Source organism: Varanus komodoensis, unplaced genomic scaffold (genome assembly GCF_004798865.1).
Source record: "Varanus komodoensis strain SLA01 unplaced genomic scaffold, ASM479886v1 scaffold8, whole genome shotgun sequence".
Classification (NCBI taxonomy): domain Eukaryota; kingdom Metazoa; phylum Chordata; class Lepidosauria; order Squamata; family Varanidae; genus Varanus; species Varanus komodoensis.
The window spans coordinates 29098088-29114265 of record NW_025336481.1 but is presented as its reverse complement, the minus strand read 5'-3'; the positions used below and the strand labels follow the sequence as shown (position 1 = coordinate 29114265).

The 16178-nt window shown below is 36.9% G+C and overlaps 1 protein-coding gene across 1 annotated transcript in view; it reads left to right on the top strand.

Moving 5' to 3' along the window:
- The window catches only part of PTPRQ (protein tyrosine phosphatase receptor type Q), a 119131-nt gene that overhangs the window by 27027 nt on the left and 75926 nt on the right, over positions 1 to 16178 (top strand). The window contains exons 14-24 of the mRNA XM_044455453.1: positions 874 to 1108; positions 3929 to 4057; positions 4556 to 4702; positions 7366 to 7538; positions 7675 to 7867; positions 9548 to 9673; positions 9769 to 9948; positions 10737 to 10844; positions 11504 to 11785; positions 14457 to 14639; positions 15355 to 15456. Of these exons, the coding sequence (XP_044311388.1) occupies positions 874 to 1108; positions 3929 to 4057; positions 4556 to 4702; positions 7366 to 7538; positions 7675 to 7867; positions 9548 to 9673; positions 9769 to 9948; positions 10737 to 10844; positions 11504 to 11785; positions 14457 to 14639; positions 15355 to 15456 (1858 nt within the window). The remainder of the gene's footprint in view (positions 1 to 873; positions 1109 to 3928; positions 4058 to 4555; positions 4703 to 7365; positions 7539 to 7674; positions 7868 to 9547; positions 9674 to 9768; positions 9949 to 10736; positions 10845 to 11503; positions 11786 to 14456; positions 14640 to 15354; positions 15457 to 16178) is intronic.

Below are 16178 nucleotides of genomic sequence, written 5' to 3'. Positions count from 1 at the left end.
ATAGCATCCTCACTGTAGAATACTGTTCTCAGGAAGGTCACCTGGTACCTGCATTGTTGCCTTTTCACTGCTTGGCATAATTCATTTTCCTGAATGTTTTAAATGAAATTTGTGCTCTACTAAACACTCCTGACTGTTATTTTGTAGTTTTGTAGCTTTTGGCTTACATTGTTTGCATTTACTTTTTTAATTTTTATGTCCCAAAATACATTGTGAATTAATCAAATGTGATTATAAACTTACTGATAATAAACAAATAGCTTTATGTTTGGTGTAATGGCTGGATGCTAGAAATATTTCTGAATTTTTCTTTTAACAACTGCCCTCCCAGATCCCCAAACTGCTCTTTGAACTTTTTAAATTTGTAGCCTAATTTGGAGATGAACACTGCAATCCTTTGTCCACTTCCTTGTGAGTAAACAGCATTGAACTCAGTGATTCTTAGTTCTTAGTATATATATATGATATATACTAACCATATATGATAGTACAGTAAAGCTGCAGTGTTAAATACTTACAATACAGTGGAAATTACTGCAGAGTAAGAATGCAGAGGGTGACACTGTTTGTGTTAAGATCTTGACTTTGCATTTCATTCTAAACAAACAGATTTCAGGCAACAAGAATCTCCACATCAGTGCTACACCAAACGTTTTCTTTACTCACCCAATAACTCTCTATATCACATAAAGTGCATAATTCTACTGTACATCATTCTGTAATTCTTAGTTACTCTGATCAATAATGTTTTGTATTACAGTGTGCTGATCAACTGAATTTCCAGGATGGTGAAAACTGTCAACATAATTTTGATATGCTTGATTAAAACAGCATTTTAATTTTAAGGGTAGTGAGGTTATTTTGTCTTTACAGGATAACAGTGAGTCATTTTTGTGGAGTACTACCACTCCTTCGACTACTTCTAGTAAAACTACTATATTTATCCCAAGCACAGTCGCTCCCAGCAAAATGAGCTCTGTCTGGAATGAACCCATCAGTTTTGTTGTGACTAATCTCAGGCCATACACGACTTACCTTTTTGAAGTTTCTGCAGTCACCATTGAAGCGGGTTATATTGACAGTGCCATTGTCAGGACACCAGAATCAGGTAGGATATCTTCCAGGAAAGAAATTTTTAATGGAGATAATTCAATATGTAAAATACTCATTGCATTTTCCACAAGGATTCCAACACACCTTGACCAGGTATGGGCTAATTTTTCATAATTTTGTGTTTCATGATTTTAAAAAGAGTCATATTGGTTAATTTGTGGTTAGGTCTTTCGTATGTCAAATCTTTGAAATCTGAAAAACTCTCCTGTCAAATAGTTTTGCCCTCCCAAGAATCCTTGACAGAGTTGGGCTTCCTCCCTCAATTCATTTTGGATAGGGGAGAGGTTTTCCTCTCCCTGTTCAAAGCATAGGTCTGAGTCACATGATCTCTTTCCTGAATGATGGGGAGAGTTAACCCATTTGAGAATGCCTTTTGTCATATCAAATCAGAGGCAATCTTCATGACTCATAACTAACATTGCATTCCCATCTGTTTTACTTTCTTTAGGATGCAAACCTATGCTTATTTAGCCATGCCTGCCTCATACAAACTGGAATCTGTAGGAATTTTCTCTGTCTAAAGATGCATGGGATTGAACTTTTAAAAACAATCAAGAGATAGAAGACAGACCTGGCTGTTGAACTGTGCTTCTTTCCTCTGAAATTCTCATCTAAATTTTTCCCAAGTTGCTATTCGTCCTGTTAGGGATAACCTATGAGTTCCTTATCCATTTTCTTGCATTACAGGGATCTTCATAGTTTGGTAACTGAATATTCTGAATGCCTTAAAGTGGGCTAAAGTTCCCTAGACAAAGGAAAATTATTACAGTCTGCATAAATACAGAAATTGTTCATTCATTACAAGATATTCCTAGAGAAGAATTTCAGGCCTACTTAGTCACTTTCAAGGCTTAACATTTTTGAACAGCTTTCTCCAAGTTGGTATCCTTCAAATATTTTGCACTGCAATTTCCATTATTCCAACCAGTGTGGCCAATGGGCAGGTATGCTGGGAACTGTAGTCTAACACATCAAGAGAGCACCAGGCTGGGAAAGGCTGTATAGTAATAATTGTAATTCATGCTCTTAGAGTTGGCAAGACAAAAGAAAAGAGAGACGTGATCTCCAATGAGCAGCTTTTGAATGAAAAAAGGGATTTATTTCAATTGATCAACAGCTGTTCTCATTTTGACCCCTAGTAAAATAGAAAACATTTTCATTTGATCTAATCAGATAGCTAGAGCATTTTGTAAGCTGTGCAAAAATAGCAATATGTTAAAGTTATCACTAACATATTAATAAAATATTCAAGACAGTTTAAATTTCTGACAAGACTGTTCTAAAAAGTGGTGCATAAAGTTTGCTTTTAAGACTTCCTTGTGGGCTCTATCAGTATCACATCTCCTTATAAGGAACTTAGAGATTGAAGTTACTCTGATGCCTAGATACCATTCAGGGGTATCATAGTATACTTAAGGTCACCAGTTCTGCCAGCAAAGGCAGCTCTCCAACCTCAGAGCCAGGAATCTGTCTTCTCCCCAACTGCACAGCCAGGGTGAAAAGAACCATGTTGGCTGGCTCTCAGAGGGTGGGTATGCAACCTTGGAGAGGGAAGAAAAGGTGTGGTCTGTGGGGTGGAGAGATAGGACAAGATTGCAAAGGGGAGGATATGAGACATCCAGTGTCCTTTAAAGCCACCTCCCCCCTCCCTCCCTCCCTAGCCCCTAAGACAGATGGCTAAAAACAGCCATCTAGCTGAAAGGCAGGGTGGGAGGTGCTTCTGCTTTGCCTGCTCCACACTGGTTGCATCTCTGAGTCTGGGGATTTATGAGCATCAAAACCTCAATCTATACGATTGCCCTGAAGCACAGGGCAATTGTCCTGAATATTTACACAGAAAATGTTCTACAACTCACATGCTAGCAGGCCTTTTTCCATCTAACCATGCATAGGATTTTCCCCTTAATTTTAGGTGCCCATGTTCCTAAAGTAAGCTAGATGTTTAGTTTCAAGACTGCAATATTACATGTATGTACTTGAGAGACAATTCCATTGACAGCAGTTGGACTTATTCTCAGATAAATGTATTTATAACAAGAGTGTCAATAAATACTATTTGATTATTCCAGCCTTATATTAAAATAAAGTTATATATAGCTCTGTATTATTACATAGATTAAGAAGATTGAGTAGAGAAGCACAAATATGATTCTCCTAGTGCTGTGAAGCTTTCCTGCTTCCCGATCCTCATTGCAGCATCCTTGTGTTCAGACACAAATTTGCTTTTGAGAGTCAGGGCATCTTTTAAATTAGCATTATGCAGAGCTCAGGGGAATAAGTAGAATTCGGAGGAGCCACTGTATATGAATGGAAGCACCCTCCTGTCATGCAAAACACCTTTGCAACAATCCCAGTCTATTCTTTTTCTCTCAATTTACATATTAGTTCATCAGCTTAACAAGATAGAAAAAGAAAGAAAATGCAGTTTTGAACCCATAGAAGCTCCCTCTCCAAGGTTGCATACCCACCCTCTGAGAGCCAGCTAACATGGTTCTTTTCACCCTGGCTGTGCAGTTGGGGAGAAGACAGATTCCTGGCTCTGAGGTTGGAGAGCTGCCTTTCATGACAAATAGCATTATTTATAACTATCCCTCCAACTTGTTACCAAACTAGTTGCCAATGTTAATTCTGATAATATGAAAAAGGCCTATCTTGATTTGAACTTAATGCCATACACTTTGTATATGCTACATTTTGTACACAACTCCTCTTCCATGGTTTGGTTGCTGTGAGATATTTTCATACATATTATGAATTAGAACATAATTATATGGCTGAAATAACATAGCCATAGACTTATTTTACCTTATTTTAGTTCCAGAAGATCCTCCTCAAAATTTTGTCAAAGACAACATCACTGGGAAATTTTTCTCAGTTTCTTGGGAACCACCAACCATTGTTACTGGAAAGTTTAGCTACCGAGTTGAGTTATATGGACCATCTGGTAAGTCAAAGCCTATGTAATATTATTTGTTATTGATAGAGTTCTCCACTGGTCAATGCAATCCTTTCCATAAATGATTATGATAACAAAAATGGCAGTTTTTCAGCTATACTTTACTAAGAAGTAATTAAAGATTTCACTGGAAAGGCACCAATGCAGCTGGTGAAAGTTTTGATAGAATCTTTGCATCATTCCAAGGAGGAATGCTTGCTTGGCAGCAGACAAGAAAAATGTGTGTGCAACGTAATCTAAATATTAACTGGAGGAAATCATTAACATGAAAAATTGTACATTTACACTGAAGTTAGCTTTTAAAATTTTATCAAGGATCATTATAATACTAATTAAAGTGTGGTATATATTTGACCTAAACTGATCAGTTAATGTTAATTAAGTGATGTGCTGTCTTGATTTACCTTTCAATGGAACTAAAAGTAGCTATATAGAAGTGTCCAGTTCTTTTAATTTTTTTCTATCAAACTTACCATTTCATTATAGGCCATATCTTGGAAAACAGCACAAAGGATCTTAAGTTTACCTTTAATAACCTTATACCATTCACAACCTATGATGCTTTTGTTGCGGCAGAGACAAGTGCTGGTGTGGGGCCAAAGGCCAACCTAACTGTTTTCACACCTGCAGGAGGTAAGCTATGTGTCTCAATATGTTCAGTTTCTTTGGAAAGTCATAAATTGTGTATGTAGCCCAGTGCTTTTTTTGTAAAAAAAAAAAATGTGCCGGAACTCACGTCGCCATCGGCAGTAGGCACACACACCAATCCCAAGCCAAGCAGCGGAGCAGCGTCCCGAGCAGCTATCTCTATCAGATAGCAGATTGCAGACACAATGGCAGCTCGCAGGCACTATGTTAATGATGTTTGCTGCTGTTCTGCTACACCAAAATCACTTCGTAAAATCCATTGAAAAAAAGGTGCTGGAACGCTGTTCTGGTGCATTCTGTGACAAAAAAAAAAGTCCTGATGTAGCCAATGAAATGTTTGTTTTCTGCATTAATGGAAACAATGGTCTGAAGGCTGAATCACACTAAACTTCTTTAATGGGGTTAAAACATTGGCTTAGTTGAATACCTTTCTATTCTAATAGAGACATTCCTGTGCTCTTTAATGTGACAGTGAACTTGGAACTCAGGCTGTTCAGAGACGGACAACCCCCAGTTTTAACCAATGCTTTGTGGCCTCAGAAACCCAGAGTTCCAATTTTTGATGCCATGTCAAATGATCTTCCCATGGTTGTTCATGAAAATAGATTCAAGGTAGGAAGAGCAAGAGTGTGGGACGCAACATTATTTGCAGACCAAGTCAATACTGTGATCACTTCACGCCTGTTGGCCCCCATTTAGACAGTTCTACCCCTTTATTTTGATACAGCTATATGTGTTGCTTTCATGAGGAAGCTGGGATGGTATGAATAAACGTGGTGTATGCATCTGTTTTAATTTTCCAGAGTGTTCATTTCAAAAGCTCATCCATTCCCGACTTCAAAAAGCATTTTACTGTTCAGTTATAAAAAAGCAATGTAATGGAAACTGTCAGCTATGCATATCTGGTGTTCCTTCTCTCCAGTACCCTGCTCTTGGATCTAACTCTCTGATAACTTTCTGAAGTCAGGTTGGACTTTTGAAAGGCAAAATAAATAGATAAAGGGCTGTTCCTTCTAGACCCTTTCATTATACTTTCTGAATAAAAATCTACTTGAGAAACCACAGCAATTGTTTGACCATTAGATGGCAGTATATAGTTAAAGTAAATAAAAAACTGGAATGTAATAATCTTGCTCAGAGAAGATGTAGTTTTACTTTCTGCAGCTTATTTAGCTTCAAGGTGTCACTGTTTTATGAAAAGTAAAATAAAGTTCTACTTTTATATTGTGCCAATATATGATGTGTGAATGTGAACAAAATTTCCCTCCATGTGTGCAATAATCAAGAATTTTATGTTGTTCTTCCCATGTATTCTCTTGCCTTCTGCTTTACAGTTAATAAAATATTTGTTGCAGAGAAATTGTTTAGCATATGCACAAAATTTGTCTGACCCAAAGTGAATATGGGAAGGAGGGAGGGAAATGGCAAATTTACATGCATCTGTTTGCATTTAACTCTTATTGTCAGACTAGAAGACATGCTAATCGTTATGATGCGGGGACAGGTGAGAGAGGCCTCCTAGTATGAGTACTTGAAAGGTCACTCGCACTGAAGTACAGCTCTGACAAGAAGATTTTGACCCTTCTGCAATGGTGTCCCCAAGCATGTTTCCCACAGAAGTGAATGCTCCATTTCCTTATCATTCTAAGTTATAATGAAAAGAAAGACTTTGGGAACTGGCTTTTACATATCAGAGTAGTAATGTATCCATCAGTTTGATGATCTGTGAAAGGAAGACTACTCTGATGGACTATATGGCTGGAAGAAATTGTTAGCTGCCCTGAATGAATGGATGAGTATTTTATTGCAAGTCTAACATCTGTTTAGCCCCAGAGTGTCCTGGAAGTTATTATTTGCCCTGTTGGGACTAATGATCCCTTCAGTTGGGGTTACTACCCATCCTGCCTACTTAACAATTCATTAGCTCTTTCTAATGTTCTTAGCTGGCATGAGACACGACATTAGCAAATTAGCAAATTTCACCAAGAACAGGTAATATCTCAACATGCAGAACTTCAGGGATGTACATAATTATCACAAACTTCATAAAGCAAAGTGTGATATCAGTGGAAAATAGGGCAAAAGAGATCCGGCTTCTAATGTTTGGAACACATTTTAGTTAATCCAGAACCACCAGCTAAAAGTTATTTTAGTGAACTCATCAGAATTCTGCACAAACAGAACATTCAGTAACCACCTGATAGAATGCGTAGCTGAATTCTAGGCCCAGTTTTTAGGGTACTTGTGTAACAAGCTTCAACAACCTAATTTCATGTAACAGTACAGGAACATACATCTAGAACTAGGGCACCCCAGTTCAGATCTAAACCCTGACAACCATCTCAGGGGGACTCCACCTTCTATTGGCTATAGAAACTATTAAATCTTAAGATCAGACTCCTAATTTCTACACAAGTCTTTTCTTATACTTTCACATTTATCTGATACAATCTGTTAGTGATTTTATAGAGGTCTTTATAAACATGAGAGAAAAAATCAGGAATAGGATCCAATGTTAGTCCTACACAGAGTAAACTTTAGCTTTGACTAACAAATTATTCATTTTAATGGGTCCCTCTATTATACATGGATCTCACATGGAATAATACCCAAACTGTTCAATTCTCATTATGTTTACTGTTTTCCAGTTCCAGGGTCTGTATTTGATTTACATGTGGAAGAGGAAGCAGCAACCTATATTAGAATTGCTTGGAGAAAACCACAGCAACCAAATGGAATAATCACCCAATATAGAGTAAAAGTTTCACTTGAGGACACAGGGGAGATTCTTGAAGATACACTTCTAACAGAGAAAAATAAGGTTGTTTGTTTGTTTGAAACCAGTGCTACTTACCGATTTTCAGGATTTGCACATTATCCCTTCTCATTCTAATATAAGGATTAAAGAGAGAGCTTTAGTTGCTAAGAACGCCTTTTTGCTTTGCTTTTAATTTTAGCATTCCATTGAATTTGTGGATCCAGATATGATACATGAATCATGGAGTAAAGAAGACACAGTAACTGGATTTTATGAAGGTTCAGCTGAGCTGTTCCCAACAGTGGACACAATTTCTCCTGTGAAATTTACTAGTATCTCTGGTGATAATTTCCCCAGGCTTGATGCAGTTGCAGAACTACATGCAGATTCAGGTAGAAGTTCTGTTCTATACCCTGTGTTTTTGTGCAAAATGCAACTGTCACACAGAAGATCCTTAGCATTATTAATGGGTCATCTGTTGAAGGCAGATTCTGCCTCACCCACCCTGCTCCCTGCACTAAACGGCCTCCTGAAGCAAATGAGAAATGCCACACAGGCAGAGACTACAGCCTCTTGTTGCCCAGCTGACCTTCCTCCCAGAGAAAGAAGATGCCAGAGCTCCTGGACAAGCTGCATAGACAATCAGTTATCACAGTTGCCGAGGCAGGTGTGATTGGACGAGATTAACATATCTCCATGTCCCATGCGAACCTTAATTTTTCCCAAAGCTTTTGACTAATAGGTTTTCAAATGTCACTGAAGGTAAATAGGTCAAAAAGTTACAACTCTGCTGCTTGGGGTGACAGACAGGTGGAGATGTCCCTGTGACACAAGGATGTCATTAACATGCTCACTTGTACAGCATTATCAATGGAGCATTTTTCTTGACTAAGTATGGATATTTATGAGCCATTCAACTGGCTGACAGATACTGGCTTAAAATGCCTTTCTATTTTTTTCCCAAGTGAAGGTATTAAATGAGACAGAAGGCCACATTCTGATTTTATTTACATTGCTTTGAAGTCAGTTGTAAATGAAACCAGGGCTAGGAGGTTAGCTTTTAAAAATGTAGTCAAGCTTCTTGGTGGTCATGACTGATTTTGTTCTGACTGCTACAAAAATAGTATTCCATTTCCATTATAATGAAAATAATGGAAGCTTCTCTTTTTTCATCAATATACTACAAGGATGGAAGCTATGTTAAGATTACAATCCTACTCACTTAAGACCCATTAAATTCAGTGGGGTTTACTTCCAAGTAGGCATGCATAAGCTTGCACTATAAAACTACTTGTCCATCTGGCTATAAGTTATGTGATGTGTGTCCACTGCCAACTTCTGTTCCATCTTCATGCTTTATATTTGTTTTATTGGAGGGGGAGGTTGCTACTTTCTACTGCTGGCTTGAAAAAAGCTTCTAAATTTGTTTTGACTATTCCCTTTCAGTTAGATAGAAAAGAAGTTGCTTTGAAAAAGCAATTCAATGATAAAGAAAATTCTAGCAAAATGTTCATGGATTGCATTTGGGTTTCTCATGATTTCTTTAGTTAACAGGTGGCTGAAGAGGTTGTGTAAATATTGTGTTGTGTTTTTCATTTTACTGTAATCCTTCTTGCGAGCACTCTTGCAGCACTTTTGGCTCTGGCTTCTTCCCACTTTTGGAGAATGGATTTTGGCTTTGTACCAGTTCCACTTCTTTCCTGAAGCTATACACAACACTGCCCCACAACTCCATTTTGATGGATGTAAAACAAAGGCCAGCATCCTAACACAGTTGCTGCTGTTGTCACTTTCAGTGATAGCACAACCACCACTCCCAAACCCCCATGAATAAGGAAAGAAGTTGGGTTGCAACCTGCTTGGAGAAATTCAGTGAAGTTGCCCTCCCAATTTCTCTTCATAAATAGGGTGGAGAATTTTGAGAAGACATTTGTACTCAAGCCTACTCCTTACATTTGCTCTTGCGTTGATCAAATTGATGAGAAGTTCAGTGGTGCTTAGTTAATATAAAGGTAACATTTTCTTTTCTTTTTTAATATGCAAAGCATTTCTTTATGGCATCAACCTTTCAGCTGAGCAGCTGTCATATCTTGTAAATGGACTCCAACCTTTCACTAACTATGCAATTGCTGTGTCTGCTTTTACCATCATTGGAGAAGGACCACCAACTATTCTTATTACTAGAACAAGTGAACAAGGTAATGTTTTATGAATGCAGTGTTTTCATGCTAGTTACTTTTAATTCCCTTCTAGCTCTTCAATTCATACTAAATGGTTTGTTTTTGTTTTGTAGTTCCAAGCTCAGTAAAAAACATAAGTTATAAAAACATTAGTTCATCATCAATTTTGCTGTATTGGGATGTGCCAATAAATCCAAATGGAAAAATCACACATTACACAGTCTATGTCATGGAGCTGGATACAAACAGAGCTTTTCACATGACTACATCAAATAATAGCATCTTGATTACAGGTAACTGTAGTAAAAGCAAATTGTTATAGGAGCTATAAAATGTGTTGGAATAATTGAATAGAAAAGTGTCTGTTCTCATATTCTCTCTCTCTACTCTTGGCATACTTTAGAGAAGTGAAATACTGCTAAAATGTTGCTCATTTTTAAAGGCACTGACCAGAACACCCTCAGCTTGGAGTAATTTTACTTGCTTAAGATAGATCTAGTTGTTGTTGTTGTTCTTGGAAATAAGTAAATTCTTCAAATTTTACTTATGCCAATTTTGTTATCATTGTGTGTTTGCTTTGGTGGTTAAAAATAAACTTCTTTTTTCTCTTCATTTTTATCTTACTCTCTAACCCTTCATGGTATTATCAGTGAGTAGAGGTGGCTAAAGAGAAGTTAGCAAAATAAAATTGTAAAAGGCAGCTCCATATTCCACAAACCCAAGGAGGCTTTGGGCTTGTGTTCTTGAACATCTCCCAACCCATATATCATAGAGATCTGCTGTTAAAGTGGATGGAGGACATCAACAAACTTGACATATTTAGTTCTTTGTATCCTGGCCAATAATACAACTAAATAAAATAAATTTAGCATGTTACAAGGGAAAGCCCTCCCAAGTAACCCTCACAAATATATGTAGGGCATTCAGTTTATATTGCCTTAGATGTTCCTTGGGAACAATGCCTGCTCTCTGCCAAATAGAATGAATGTAAACTGCATAAATCTGTTCATTATGATGGGCCATACTCAGGCAAAGGTACCAGTGGATTGTGTTTGTGAGGTTTTCATTTTATTTCTTCTAGGTCTGAAAAAGTATACAAATTATAAAATGAGGGTAGCAGCTTCCACTACAATAGGAGAAAGTGCTCTGTCTGAAGACAATGATATTTTCGTGAGAACACCTGAGGATGGTAAGTATGTTATTCATACAGATTTTATAGTTTGGTATGACTTGGCGGATGAATCCTAAAATACTGAATGAACAATACACAATATGTGAACTGTTTCCAGAATTTGTTAAAATGGAATCAATTAAACCATTCTTCTTGTTATTAATTCTGTCTAGGTGTGATCTGAATTGAAAGTTGATAAATCTTTGTTTTTGATGATCTTTGTAAACCATCTAGGTAAAATGGAATGCCATCTTTCATGAAGTAGAATCCTGTTTCTAAATTGCCCTCAAATCAGCCAACTATTTTCTCAATTGAATATGTCTAATAGCTTTAATGTTCCTCATTTTATGACAATTTAGAAATATATTTAGAAATAACTAAATATACCAGCCATATCTAATGATCTTTTTTTTTAACAATTAAATAGGTCAGTAACTTTGACACACATGGCATATGCTTTCCTTTTGTTCAGAAATCGGAAATGGAATAGTTGCAATGCACTATATCTTTTAGGTAATAGTTTGAGTAATGTCACCCTAAATAAAAGGTATCTATAACTAAAGAAATTTCATCAAGACCTTAGACTTACTGTAATTTCTAAATGCTGGATTTTTAAAGCAACTATGTTCAATGTATTAAAAACTCAACAATTTTCTTTTATGATTTCTGAACTGAAGAACCCAGTTCACCACCCGAGAATGTTGAGCTATTAGAAGTTACTGCTACAGAAATAAGCTTAAGATGGACACCACCTGAAAGACCTAATGGGATCATCACTCACTATGAAATTATGTATGATGATGGCACTGTTTTAATTTTTAAAAATACCACAGCAACCAATCTCCTTTTGAATGGTTTGAAACCATACACTCTCTACAACATTTCTGTAAAGGCATTCACTTGGCTTGGCCATGGGAATCAGTCATCTTCTTTGCTATCTGTAAGAACAGCTGAAGCTGGTAAGTATGAAATGTTAGTTTTCTCTCTTGATTATATAGCTTCAATGCTAAGCACTGTTATTGAGAAGAAGGCCTAGATTTGAAATTGGTAAGATTTACTCCCAAATTAATATGTTTAGGATGTTGCTGTCAAGTGGAAATATCATCATGGCACATATTTGACTTTGCATTTGATATGCTTCTCCTGTGCCATAGTTTTTAGAGAGTGTGATGAGCATTTTCACTGAGTGACAGCAGGTAATGGCTTTGCTTTGACCTTCGCTGAGCCAAACAGCAGAAGGTCAGCAAATTTCTGTGGTTTAATAAACTTGGTGCCCTATACATTGTGTTTGGAATTGCTCTGCAATGATCTGGATTATCTACAACATGCTGAATGATAGCATGCATATAGTCCTACTTTTTAGTAACAGTAATGTAGTACCCAGTATAATGATTTTGCTGAATTCCATGATTCATGTATCATGGAAGCTCATAATAGCTACTTCAAATTAAAGTGAGTATTATAATTCAGAAAGTTCTTGATTTCTGATTTTAATCTGATCAAAGAAGTCAAATCCTTTCTCCCTGCCCCCTTTCCACCCACTTTCCCGTCTTCATACCCCTTTCTCCCTGACTTCTTTGGCAGCTTTAAAAAAGTGCTGGGAAAACAAGTGCTGAGAAGTTCCTTACATCTGATTCATAACTCTAGTAACATATCATGCTATTTGTTTTTGTCACAATGATTTGCATTTTGTGTTTATATTGATTGTACTCTTATATTTCTCAATATGTAGTGGTTTATAAATATAGAAATACATGAAAGAACACATGAGGGGTGGGAATAAGCTCCCATTGCCCAGAACAGCAAGCCAAACAGGTGAATGGGAGGTAGTCATAGAAAATTGCATTCTTGGCATCCTGACAAATTGTATGTTTCTAAAGAAGCACCTGCTCATGTGTATTGAGGACAGGTAAATAGAGGCCTGCTATGTATTGCCTGCCTTCAGCGAATCCTTCCTGATGTCTCTTTCCAGCATAAGTTGAAGGATAAGTTGATTTGGGAGGTGAGAAATGATAGGATGAGAATACCATAACAAGCTCTCCATTTTCATGGTTCCAGAGTTTATCTGTATGAAAGTTCTTTCAGATGGTGGGGCATTCTCATCTTTTCCTCCCCATGGCATCACCTATTGCCATCCAAGACCCACAAAAAGGTCTGTAATGTGGTATGAGGGACAACAGTGGAATGAGAGATCTGGAGAAGAGCAAGTAGAGGCAGCTTGTTCTAGTGGAAGTTTTATGCACCCAACTTCCAACAATTCTATCTTCTCATTGAGCTTCCTGTGCTACATCCCAATGCTTTCCTGTATTCCTCAGCCCTCAGGAAAAGTTACAGGAGTGCAGGGATCTAGAGTGGGGAGAAGGACGAAGGACAATCTACTTCAAAAAGAAGCTACTTGTGCAAATTGTAGATACAGTGCCATATGTTTTCTCAAGCTTTTTGTAAGAAATCTTTGAAGGATTCAAGCATATTTGAGACTTTTCCCAGGAGTCCTAGAGAATATAGGTATTAAAAGTCAACATGGAGCCATCTCACCAACTGCTAACAGCAAATGCAAATCCTAAATAAAGATCTTCACAATCCCATCCTCTACATATAATACTAATGTCTCATTCTAGATTTAAAGAAACCACCTGCTCTGATTGAAGATTAATGATTTACATTTATTTATTTATTTATTTATTTAAAACTTTTGTATGCCATCTCTTATGCCTTGGCATCTCAAGATGGCTCACAATACATAAAATTGTAATACAATAAATCACATTTATAAATGACACAATTCAATAAAAGTTTACATAAAAGACAAAATCAAAGTGACTGTTCAAAACAATTAAAATACTAATTTTTAAAATAGTGATTAAATAAAAATGTTTTGACCTGGTGCTGAAAAGAATATAAACTCAGAGCCAGGCACACCTCTCCAGGGAGTGCATTCCACAATTTGGGCACCACTGCATAGAAGGTCCTGCTCCTGGTAGATGTTCTTTTTACGTCCTTCAGGGAGGGTTCCCAGAACAGAGCCGCTCCCACAGGCTTTAAGGGGCATGATGACATATAAGGGAAGAGGTGTTCCTTTAAGTATCCTGGTCCCAAGCCGTTCAGGGCTTTATAGGTTAAAACCAGAACCTTTAATTGGGCCTGGACTTCAACTGGAAGCTAGTGTACCTGGCAGAGGACTGGCATTATGTTAGAATAATGACCAGTCCTTGTCAGCATCCTGGCAGCTCTATTATGTACCCATTGAAGTATCCAGACCATTTGCAAGGGCAGCCCCACATAGAGCGCATTACAATAATCCAACCGGGAGGTTACCAGAGACATTAGTGTCTCTGACCTCCAGGGACCCAAAAGATACCAACTGAACATTTAAAAACTGAATGAATTTAAAACAGGCTCACACCTAAAAAGAAACAACATTTGATTTTGCTTTGTTTTGTTTTTTAAATCTGTGTTGGAAGTTTTGTAGTGGTTACTCAGGCTGGGTCTTGGTTGAAAAATGGAATCATGATGCTATTTGGTGACTGGGGTTGTTTACTCTTTTTGTCAACTAATTGGTAGTGCTACGTGTGCAGTAATTATCTAAAAGGTTAGTCTGATTAACTTTTTGCTTCATCACTTTGCTTTCAGTACCTGAATTCCCACCACAAAACATTACCTACAGGAATATATCTTCTACAGAAATAGAGTTATCATTTCTTCCACCATCTGTGCCTAATGGGATTATAGTGAGATATACTGCATATATCAGAGAAACTTATGGAACTGAGGAAAGACTCATCAATGCTACTCAACTGACAATAACTATCACAGGTGATTGATACAGTGGCCTGATACTTTGAAATGCTGGTAGCCTTGGCCTTGCTGGTCAATTGGCTGGTCAATAGTCTGTACTGTATTGTATTCCATAAAATCATACTAAATCAACTATCAGAATTATATCTTTTGTGCTGGACAAGAGACTTGAAGTTTAGGTTCTCATATTCAGTATTACTTTTTTCCCCAAGTAGCTGTCCAGCTCTACTTGAGAAAATGCTGAGATTCATGCATGCAGTGGGAAACCATTTATAAAATTAAATACACACATGGCTGCATAGTCAGGTCCAGTTCAAGTGCCATTGAAGCAGGCAACTTAATATAACCAAAGGAAGCATTTCTTGACATGTGGACACTATGAGTGTATGCACACATGCTTTAAAGGTGAGAAATGCATGTGAAAAGCTGCCCTTTTCCACATGGCCTTCCTGAATGCCCAAGGGAGAGGAGTTCCTACTTCAAAAATGTTAGGCACAGTTAAGTTGCACTAAAATAAGTGCAAGTAAGTCTTACCAATTCCCATGAGACATCCATGAGAGGTTGTTTAATTGGTGCATTTATATATTATGAAAACCAAAACCAGAATGTTTTTACCTTTATTTATTTGAATATTATAGTTACAACCTTGAAGCCAACAAGAAATTCCCCTACCTTATGGTTATGAAAATATACATACTTTACAAAATGCATAATATATTTACTCTTTATTTAGGTTTAAAAATCTATACAAAATATCTAGTTGAGTTGTCTTCAAGTACGGTAAAGGGAGAAGGTGTTCGCAGTGTACCTCTAAACATATTGACTGATGAAGATGGTAAGTTTTTCTATGAAATTATAGTGGTATGTGCATGTACTGGTAAAGACTTTCATACCAATTGGTTGGGGTGGAATGAAGTGTGTCATGTCAGCATCTTTCTGTGAGCAAAGAAGTTATATATAGTTATGTACAAAACCTGCACAGGAAAGGAGAAGCTTTGCAGGCCAAGCTGAAAACAGAGAAGTGCTCCAGTTAGAATAATATTATTAAAACACAAAACACACAATCACCATTGCTCAAATTTAGTAAGTTCAGATATTTGCTGACTTTTTAAAGTTTTCCTATAGCTAATTTCAGAAGGCAGCAATGGCAAATCAAATCACATTGTTAAGAGAAGCACAGAAAAAGTGTTTATAATGTAATTTATTGCTAATACAGCGACCTGAGTATTGAACTAACTGCTTAACAGATTTGCGCATAGCTGTACTATAGTCTTAATTTCTATGCATGATCTGATTTTTTTTTTTTGGTACATGATGTTGTCTTGTTGTTTGATTTAAAATAAACAAAACTGGGTGGAACTATGCCTGCATCTCTTCTTCATGAATGCAATAAAATGTTCCACCATTTTTAATTTCAGTGGCAAATAGAATTCGTTATTGTTGTTATATTACCATTATAATTAATGTCTTTATTAAACAACAATTTTAACTGATGAATAATTACTGAATTCTGATAATGTCATTGGTTGTGTTATCATGGTAGAGATATCAAAATAT